We start from the raw sequence: 10,440 nt of genomic DNA on the forward strand, positions 1-10,440 counted from the left end.
TTTCACTGTTATTGGATTATCTGTGTTTGACCATAGGATTGCTTACTCGTTTTTTGATTCTCTGCTGCCTGCCCTTTGGACTCTTTGCTTTGGACTGTGATTTTGCTCTGCCAGCCGCCTGCCCCTATTCTTCGCCTGTCTGTGACCATTCTTTGTTTATTCTCCGTTGTTCTAGTTGCTGTTTTCTGACCCTCGCCTGTCTGACCTTGATTTATCTAATAAAAGCTGCAAATGGATCCTCTTGCTTCTGATCATTCATTACACCTGAACTCATCCACAGTTATTTTATTTGACTGAAAACTAAGCAATGTTACATCAGTAACTATCCTGCCCTGATTCTTATTTTGGCCCTCTAATCTATTTGTGGACATTTGAGAGCAACAGACGTATTTAAACATTGTGGACAGAAATGACACTACTTTAAAAATCAGTTTTGGTTATTTGCAGAGAAACAGCTTCTTCAGACATAGCTTTATGCTGCAAACTTTAAATCAGTCCGTTTCTGTTGTATCCAAATAATCAAAGTTGTTATATTTCCCTTGATTTTCATAACCAAGAATTTGTTCATGTTATTATTATTATTTATTGATGTATGCTCATTTTATTAATCCTCATCATATATTCACATATTTACTCATTACTGCTACTCATTTATGGTTATCTTTTATTTTGTTTTCATTTTTGTTCAGGTGTAATATTTGTAATATCCTCTAAAAATATGTATGATATGCACATTTTTATGCATAAGTTTAAATGAAATATTTCTTTTTTACTGGTGTTTTGTTAGATGTTGGACATCTTTCAACTACTGCCTAAGTAATAATGTTTCTCAGAATTAGTCATTAACAGTACTAGATGTTCTTTTCCAGATACTGTTTTTGCAATATGTAATGTTTGGCTGTATTTGTTCTAAAGGTGTGAAAACCATGTCTAGCCATACATCTATTATTTTTTAACCCAACATTTGACCTAGCCTGACCTGACCTATAGTCATTACAACAACATATGGCACAATGGACAAGTGACATAATGGGTCTATTTGACCTTTTCTTATATAAACAACAGTTTTGGAGGATGGAAGGGTTAGGTACCTTCTTTCTACTGTTTATTTAGCTTTTCCTCTTTCCTTGCATTTAATTCTGTCTTAATTCATTTGGACTTTTCTTCTGATATTCCCTATTTCATCCCTTAGATAAAATAATTTGGAATACTCTACATTTTAGTATAAATTGTTGGATAAGATAGATCCTAATTTTGTTTAGACTTACTTCTGATTAAAATTTTCATATTTACTTTATTGTTTTATTGTATTAATATTTTTTATTTTTAAAACTTTTTTTTTTTTTTTTGCTTATTTGAAAATGAATCTCCAACATTACTCTTCTGCCTGGATCTCACTGCATCAGTTTCAAATCTTTGTTTTGAGCCTATGAACACTGAGATTGCAAATTATGTTATTGCAAAACCTCGAAAAAACATTGTTTGTTAAAGGGATTCATCACGTTGTATCTGTGCATTTTTCTTACTCAGGAATACCAGGCTGTGCGGCTTCTTAACATAGGTGTAGACAGTATTACACAAGCAAAGAAACTGTGCTGTGTAACACATGATAATCTGCTGGATTACTGTCTGTGTCCTGGTTATACAGCTGTTACAAATGCTGCTCTCAGACTTGTTTTAAGATCCAATCGCAGTCTTTAAGGTAATCCAAAGACTAGTCAAAGGCAGGCAAAGGTCCAAACATGCAGAAATCAAGATAATCCAATCCAGGGTAAAAGTCAAACCACTAGGCAGAAGAACATGGCTTCAGGACAGGAATTCAGGAACTCAGACATGCGGATGTAACAGACTAGCAAGACTACACCAAGAATGCATGGGAGGACAAGGTAGCAATACACAGATGTGCTGAATGATCCCATACATAACAAGTCCAGGTCAAGCATCGTTGGGAATTAAGTCCTTAATAGATGGTAAAGGACAAGAGTGGTGACAAGAGTGCGTGGCATGCCTGGACTAATCATCATTCTTTTGTGGTAAAGCTATCATTCTGCAATCTATCCTTCTGCAACAGATCATTTCTAAACTTCTGAGTTCTGGATGAGAAAGACTTAAATTATGATCAGTAAAATCATTTTACCAATATCTTATTAGCTAGACAGCTTCCTCAAATGTTGGGATCAGGTAATGTACATTTAAATAGATTTTATTAATGTACAGGTGCATCTTAATAAATTAGAACATTGGGGAAAATTTCATTTATTTCAGTAATTCAACTCAAATTGTGAAACTTGTGTATTAAATAAATTCAGTGCACATAGACTGAAGTAGTTTAAATCTTTGGTTCTTTTAATTGTAACTTTTAATTGTGATGATTTGGTTCACATTTAACAAAAAAAAAAAACACCAATTCACTATCTCAACAAACTAGAATATGGTAACATGCCAATCAGCTAATCAACTCAAAACACCCGCAAAGGTTTCCTGAGCCTTCAAAATGGTCTCTCAGTTTGGTTCACTAGGCTCCACAATCATGGGGAAGACTGCTGATCTGACAGTTGACCAGAAGACAATCATTGACACCCTTCACAAGGAGGGTAAGCCACAAACATTCATTGCCAAAGAAGCTGGCTGTTCACAGAATGCTGTATCCAAGCATGTTAACAGAAAGTTGAGCGGAAGGAAAAAGTGTGGAAGAAGATGCAAAAACAACCGTGAGAACGCAGCCTTGAGAGGCTTGTCAAGCAAAATCGATTCAAGAATTTGGATGAACTTCACAAGGAATAGACTGAGGCTGGGGTCAAGGCATCAAGAGCCACTACACACAGACGTGTCAGGAATTTGGCTACAGTTGTTGTATTCCTCTTGTTAAGCCACTCCTGAACCACAGACAACATCAGAGATGTCTTACCTGGGCGAAGAAGAAGAAGAAATGGACTGTTGTCCAGTGGTCCAAAGTCCTCTTTTCAGATGAGAGCAAGTTTTGTATTTCATTTGGAAACCTAGAGTCTGGAGAAAGGGTGGAGAAGCTCAAGAGACAGGATTAGCATTAGGGACAACTATTTCACTCATATAACTCTTGTTTCACCTGAATTCCAGCAAGTGAGTAATATAGACAAACTGTCGTATATTTTGGGAGAAAAATAAAATTGTATCCACCTGGCAGCACAGTATGTGTCCTCCTGCCATCAAATGAGGGACAAAGGCTGAACCCTCTTTTTTGTTTTTTCTTTTCCTTTCCATTTACAATTGCTGTCTGTACTCATTTACTTTGTAATTTATTTATTTATTTTTTTCCCCTGTGATAATATGGACATGTATATGTGTTTATATATTATTATTATTATTATGTATTTATTTGTATGTTTGTGTACTATATATTTATTGCTTTGGCAACATTGTGGTATGTTACACAGTCTGTGGTATTCCAATAAAGCTCTTTTGAATTGAAATAAGACCAAAAAATCCAGATGAGCTGAAGGCCACTGTCAAAGAAACCTGGGCTTCCATCCCACCTCAGCAGTGCCACAGACTGATCACCTCCATGCCACGCCCAATTGAGGCCATAATTAAAGCAAAAGGAACCCCTACCAAGTATTGAGTACATATACAGTAAATTAACATACTTTCCAGGAGGCCAACAATTCACTAAAAATGTTTTTTTTTATTGGTCTTATGAAGTATTCTAATTTGTTGAGATAGTTGAATTGGTGGGCTTTTGTTAAATGTGACATAGACTACTTCCCTCTGAGTGCATTGAGTTTATTTAACACAGGAGTTTCACAATTTGAGTTGAATTACTGAAATATGAATTACTGAAGATATAGAATAGATAAATGGGAACAGAAGTGCACAATTTTACATGAGAAGCACCCCAAGGACGCTTTGCATGCCTTCATGTGTCTTGAACAATATGCTGGTGTGTCAAGGATAAAAGTTGAACTGTTTTCAACTAGTCACTTCTTAAGAACTCAAAGACTATGTGTACCATTTTTATGTTTTCTTCATTTTATTTAAAACAGGTTTGTGCAGCACAAAGGAATGGAACCGAACACGAGTCTCAAGACACAAACTTTGAACGTTGTTGGGTATCTGCAGATATGAACAAGTGAAATTTAAGACTTTTTAAGACCTTTTTAATACCACCTTATATGAAATTTAAGACCTAAACCTGTAATGGAAATACACATTATATTACATGCATATATGTAATATTTAATGTGTTTAATGTAAAAAGTAAACAAAATTTCATGGCTGTAATAAATTATATTTATTACTACGATATATAGTGAACTTTTCATATAAGCAGATACTATTCCACACAAATGTCCCCTTAAAAGTACCACTTAGAGATATCTGGTGATGTAAACAATTTATTCTAAAGCAATATTTTCATCAGTGCTCCATTAGCTTTTACATCTTAAATCTGCATATTTGATTTACCTTTATAAAGGTCTTTTTTACTTTTGAAATGTATGCATCACCTTTGAAATTATTGCAATTTATTACATTCTATATGACTGTTAGCAGTCAGATTACATAATTTACACTACAAAATTAAAAGTGCAATAAAAGATGTTATGAGATTAATGTTTTAAATACATTTATGAATGTACAAATTAGAAATGTTGGGGTGGGGATGCATACTTTAAACATACTAAACTACCAGCAAGTGGCGGTAAGTCACTGAATGAGCGAGTTAGAGTTATTTCAGCTGATTCAAGCAAAACGCTGAATCATTTAACTTGGTGGTAAAACGTTGCTTGGAGAATGTGCTATACTTCTGCTGTCATCCTTGTTTGGAACTATTGTTGTTGGTGAAACAGAACAAAACAGTAAATACTTTGTCTAAAATGTAAGTAACTAACATTACTTGACTAACTAGTTTATAAAACTAAAATTAATGTAACATTTGTAATCGTGAGAATATTCAGCAAAAAGCTCCCTTGGTGTATTACTGAACTATATCATGTTATAAATAAACTATACATTTTCAATTGTTCCCTCAGTGTGTTACTTTATGTGTGCTGTTACGCTCATTTGTATTAAAGTATGTCACAAATAGACCAGAAATACACTATCCATTATCAACTGCTGTTTAAGTTGAATGTTTTAAAATATGAATCTTTCTTGCCTTTCGATGCTTCGCTGGTTATTTTTGTCACTTCAGTTTTAATCAGGTTGTTTGTTCGGTCGGGCAAGAAAAAAACATTTTGAAAGTATCTAAGGCTGGCGGTCAGCTAGCTCGACCTATATTTATTATTATTATTATTATTACTGAGACCATTATATACAGGAAAAAAAGCTTGTTTGACCTGTATTCTGCTCCTGCGATTCTGTCTGAAGACGCAGTAACTACCGCAGGAGGAGAAAAAAAAAATCTTCAGTCCGTTACAATGCAGTCATGCCAGTGGCGTCTTGAAAAACACGCCAGCCGCACCTTTTTTTCCCATGCGCGTCTAATCGTGCACTTACGGTATGGGTGCTGGGAGCGGTCAAAATGGATGTAAAGACGCTGTTACAACGGCGTTTTCTTTATGCTTTCCCTGATATTTTCCATCAGGACCTAAATTAAGTAATGAAGGCTGAAGATATAAAAATGTAACGGAAATGTGACCAAAACTATTTAAGACCTAGCGAAACTGAATTTAAGACTTTATAAGTCTTTTTAAGGCCTTATATTAGGAAAACGTTATTTAAGACTTTTTAAGGATCCGCGGATACCCTGTGTTCATCTCCAGTTAAATGCACAATTTACAGCAAGATGCATCCCAATCATCAGTGTCACGGTGAGTCCAGGAACGGGCAGAAGACGAAGGAGTTAAGTCAAGTGCGTTTAATGAATATACAGTTAAATACAAACGGTAAACAAAAGACTGGAAAATAGGCAAAACAAATGAAACAACAGAACATTGAACTACACCAGATAACATCAACACCGGACAGGGAAACAATGAAAAACAACCAACTTATAAGAGCTGACTAATTACAAGGACAGGTGATACCAATCATGATAACGAGGGGGAAGTCCAAATAAGGGCAAAAGGGGAAACCAAAACAAACTGAAAGATAGGGGGAGACAGTGGAAGAAACCAAAATATAAGGAAACACAGAGGAAGAACACTAGGAAAAACTAGACAAACACAGTCCAAAACCTGACGATCTGATTATCATTTCTAGGTTACCCTTCATGACTTTTGATGATGTAATCATTTTTTTTAATCATGTGATGAGTAAAATATGCTGTTTAAAAAAAAACTTTCTAGCCTGGTATGTTGACATAAACCAGCAACTTAAAGAGAGAAAGAATGTATCCTATATGAATAACCCTTCATAGCAGCTTTCGGTTTGTGGGAACAGTGTTTGTCCTGCTCCATTTGTACGCGAGACACGCAGGTGATGATGATGACGACACAATGTAATATAGAATGAGTTCTTTTTTGTGAGTTCCTTTAAATACTCTTTTGCTGTGAGGAGGACGTTTCGAGTTTTGAAATATGCAGTTTTTAGTACAATATAACACTACATCTCAAAATCTTCATGTCCTGAGCCCTTTAAAGAAACCTTATATAAATAATTAAACAATAAATAAACATTGTTCCACAATCCATGAATATCTTATCTAAAAATGATCGGAAACGCAGGATTCAAGTTTCTCTCATTATAATCAAATTAATTTGGCAAAGTTGTCACCAATCACAGTGATCTTCTGTGAAATAAAGTCTGCAAGTGCGTGACAGTAGTGAAGTCTTCAGAACACGAAAAATCGAAAGTACAGGAAATATGCTACTACTTGATATTACATACAATATTCACTATTCACAAATCAAAAAATGTTAAAGGGCCTTTAAGCATCAGACCTGAGTGATGGGTGAATGGTGTTTCAAAACTATCTCCTGTAAAAGAAAAAATGTATAATAAATCACAAATCCATACACAGAGCCATGAAGATATAGAATAGATAAATGGGAACAGAAGTGCACAATTTAACATGAACTCTAGAGCAGGACAATCGCACAACATCACGCACATACATATATATATATATATATATATATATATACGTCAGTTAAAGTTAGTAACAGCTTGTGGATGTTATTTACAAACAATTTAGTTCAACAAAATAAAAGTAGAAATTTTCAAGTCAGGACAAAAATGTAATACTGTTTCTTCTAAACTAAAGTCAGTTGTCTGCATCTCGAAGAGCATTATTTAGAATTCACAAGACATTACAGTCTCCCTTAAAAGACGTTATATCGTGTGTTGTGTTCAGTTATTTACTTGTTCAGCACCCGAAGGAAGACAAATAATATCATACATTCTTTTTGTTTTGGAAGACTACTTTAAAATTCAGCATCATTACATATTGTGCAAAGCAAGACGTAAACAAAAGCCCCCAATAAACTAAAGCGGCAGATATTCAGTGCATTTCTTCATCCAAAGAAGTTAGATTTGGGTCTTAACAGCTTTGGAGACTCTTCTGTGGTATCTTCCTCGAATCTATCCAGGAGAGAAGTGCTGTGAACTATCTGCGACCTCATGCGGATTTTATTGAGACTGGGTTTCATTTTAGTGAAGGAAGATTTCCTGCGGAGAGATTTCTGTTTAGTCAAGCCGCTGCTGTCCTCTTCGTTCTGAGGTTTCAGAGGTCTGAAGTTGGACTGAATAACTCTCGACAATCTCCAGCGACTCGCGTCTCCAACATCCATGCTGTCCGCGTCAGACTCCACGCAGGCGCCCGCGATGTCCAGGATGTTTTGCGCAATGTCGCTCTTCAGGTACTGACACGCTTTCCTCCCGTTGTAATCTCGCGCCTCCACATCGGCGTCAAACGCTCCGACCAACAATTTGACGACCTCCAGATGATTGTGCATGGCAGCTAAGTGCAGAGGCGTGTAACCCGCGCTGGAACGCGCGTTGACGTTCAAAGTGACTTGACGTTCTTTGGCAAAGTTGACGAGCATTACGATCAGTTCGTGTTTCCCGAGCTTTGCAGCCCAGTGCAGGCAGGTGAATCCTGTTACGAAGTCTTTCCTCGTTAGGAGGCTGGGATCTCTGACGAGCAGCCGGTGGAGACTCTCCCAGTGACCGTCAGACGCGCACATCATCCACTCGTGTTCCAGCGGCTCGAGCGTCACCGCGGCGGGCTCATAGTCGCTGTCGCCCCGCGGACAGTCTTTACATCTGCCCGAGAGATAAACGCTGCGGCGAACCTGCGGCGAACTGCTCATCAGAGCCTCGACCAAATGTTTGCGGCTGCTTTTTGGCGTGTTGCTGACGGAGTCCGGCTGCTCTTCATCGGTCAAATGATTGATCTGCCGAAGTCTGACAGGTCTGTTTTCTTTTCCAGCCTCTTCCTGTGATTCGTCTTTCGCCTCACCGGTGTCGGTTTGATTTGTCTGTGAACATGCCGAACTACACACCGTCCCGTCGGACTCTCTCACTGATATCTCGGGTGTTGGAGCTTTATCTGGCGCCTGTGATTGATTTATTTTCCTACTTAAAGCGGTTTTGTCCTCCGCCGCGCTGCTGCTCGAGTTCCCCATGAGTTCAGATTCCGTCCTGCTGTTCACACCCTCTGAAAACTTGACAGAAAAATCCGGCTGTGATTTTGCACCTCCCGCATGACCAGTTCCGTAACCTGAGCCAGGTAACATCCCTTCTTTTTTGCTTTCTGAGGACTCGTGGTTTCTGGTTTTCACGACATATTCTCCACGGGATTTGCGCTCATCAGATGGACTATTTCTGTCACTCTTCTCGTTTGAACCCGATGGTTTCCTAAATTTCTTTTTAAGGCAAACGTATTTCTCGCCATTTTCCTCTTTAACGTAAGCCACGCTGTCCACATACCGTTTAAATGCTTCCTTTGCCACTTGTTTCAGTGCAGGATCTTTAGGGATTGTCGCACGAAAATGATCCGTTAAATCCACGTTTTTCACGCGCCCTCCTCTCTCCTTTATGAAATATAACACCGCTTCTTGGTTGCAATCGGTCGCCATCGGATTTATTCATTAAATTTACGAAACACTGTCTCGATAAATCAACTAAGACTGAATAGGTAACAGAAATCTACCTCGATAACACCGATGTAAACAGACAATGCTGCGTCTGTCGCTTTTCCACCGTTAATCTGCTTGATTCTCCTCCATCCCCCGCCCGCATCTCTCCGGTACCGGCTGTTCTCGGTTTGTCCTGCAGGTGGAGCTGCGCTTCTCCGATCAAGAGTGAAACGAACGGATTTAGCATTGATGCATGAGAGCTATGTGCAGGGGGTAATAGTGGAACAGAGTAGCAGGGGTCCTTTGCAATGAAAGATGCCTAATAGGTCGAAATTCTTGTAAGCGTTTAAGAACACGCTGCGTTACAGTGACTGAAGCAAAATATCATATTTGTCTTCCAAGTGTTAGTAGTGTTTATGTACCTTAATAAAATAGTAGTTTCATTAGAAAAAAAAGGTTTTCTAAAGTCAGTTTGGTTAATATTTACTTAATTATTTACCGGTTCCAAAGTGTGCTGTTCTTAAGAACAAAGTTAGCTAGTAATCTTTTAAACGATGGCCATGTGCAAACACACAAGCACAAAACACGATGACGTTAAAGTGTGATCTAAACAAATACACTGGCAAACACCTTTAAATGGACTGACAAAAAACTACAGGACAGTCTTTCTCAGACCTTTTGCTGAACTTTATGTCTCAGATCAACCTGGATGGCATTAGTTTCAGACGTGAGCGGGCCTGCTGTCTGTGATTGAAGTCCTGCAGTTGTAGCTTGATTCCCAATCTGGCAACCACCTCATCGCCCAACTGTTAAGATTCCATGAGAATGAGCCTTCTTCCATCTTAGAAACATTACCAAACATGTTACCCATTTCTGATGCACAAAAGCAAGTTCATGCATTCAGGACCTCAATTCCTGCATCCTCAGTAAAAAAAAAAAGCTAGTGTTTTTACCAGGTCAAGAACATATGATCATATCGCCCCAATGCTACTTGTTAAGTTCTGTACTGATGATAAATAATATTTGTACGTATAAGGCCCTAAATGGCCTGGCTTCTTTGTATTTAACTGATCTTCCATTGCACTACAACCCATCACTCTATAATGTCACTAAATTGATAGTACCCAAGATATATACAAGTCCACTAAAGGAGGTAAAGCTTTCTCTCATTTGTCTCCTAAACTTTGGAATAGCCTTCCTTTTTTCTCCAAGTTTTCTCCAAGTTTTTCTCCAATACCTCGTCACAGACTTTGTTTAACACCACTGGCTGCTTGATTGTAATATTTGAAACATGCGGTTTCTGTAAAGCAGCTTTGAAACGAAGTGTGTAGTAAAAACACATCATTTAGATTATTCCTACATACATGAATCAGACGAAGCATTTCAGCACAGTGTGTACTTGTTCTGCACTTCATGTTTCTGCTCTCGCTTTATGTGTGGCACA

At 37.8% G+C, this 10,440-nt stretch overlaps 1 protein-coding gene across 1 annotated transcript; it reads right to left on the minus strand.

The window, feature by feature from the left end:
• Positions 1–5,818: 5,818 nt before the first annotated feature.
• sowahcb (sosondowah ankyrin repeat domain family Cb) lies at positions 5,819–9,135 on the minus strand. Its single transcript, XM_073852239.1, has one exon. The coding sequence runs from the start codon at positions 8,994–8,996 to the stop codon at positions 7,431–7,433; it is 1,566 nt and encodes a 521-aa protein (XP_073708340.1). The 5' UTR covers positions 8,997–9,135; the 3' UTR covers positions 5,819–7,430.
• Positions 9,136–10,440: the final 1,305 nt, after the last annotated feature.

The sequence above is a fragment of the Garra rufa genome, chromosome 12 (genome assembly GCF_049309525.1).
Source record: "Garra rufa chromosome 12, GarRuf1.0, whole genome shotgun sequence".
Classification (NCBI taxonomy): Eukaryota; Metazoa; Chordata; class Actinopteri; order Cypriniformes; family Cyprinidae; genus Garra; species Garra rufa.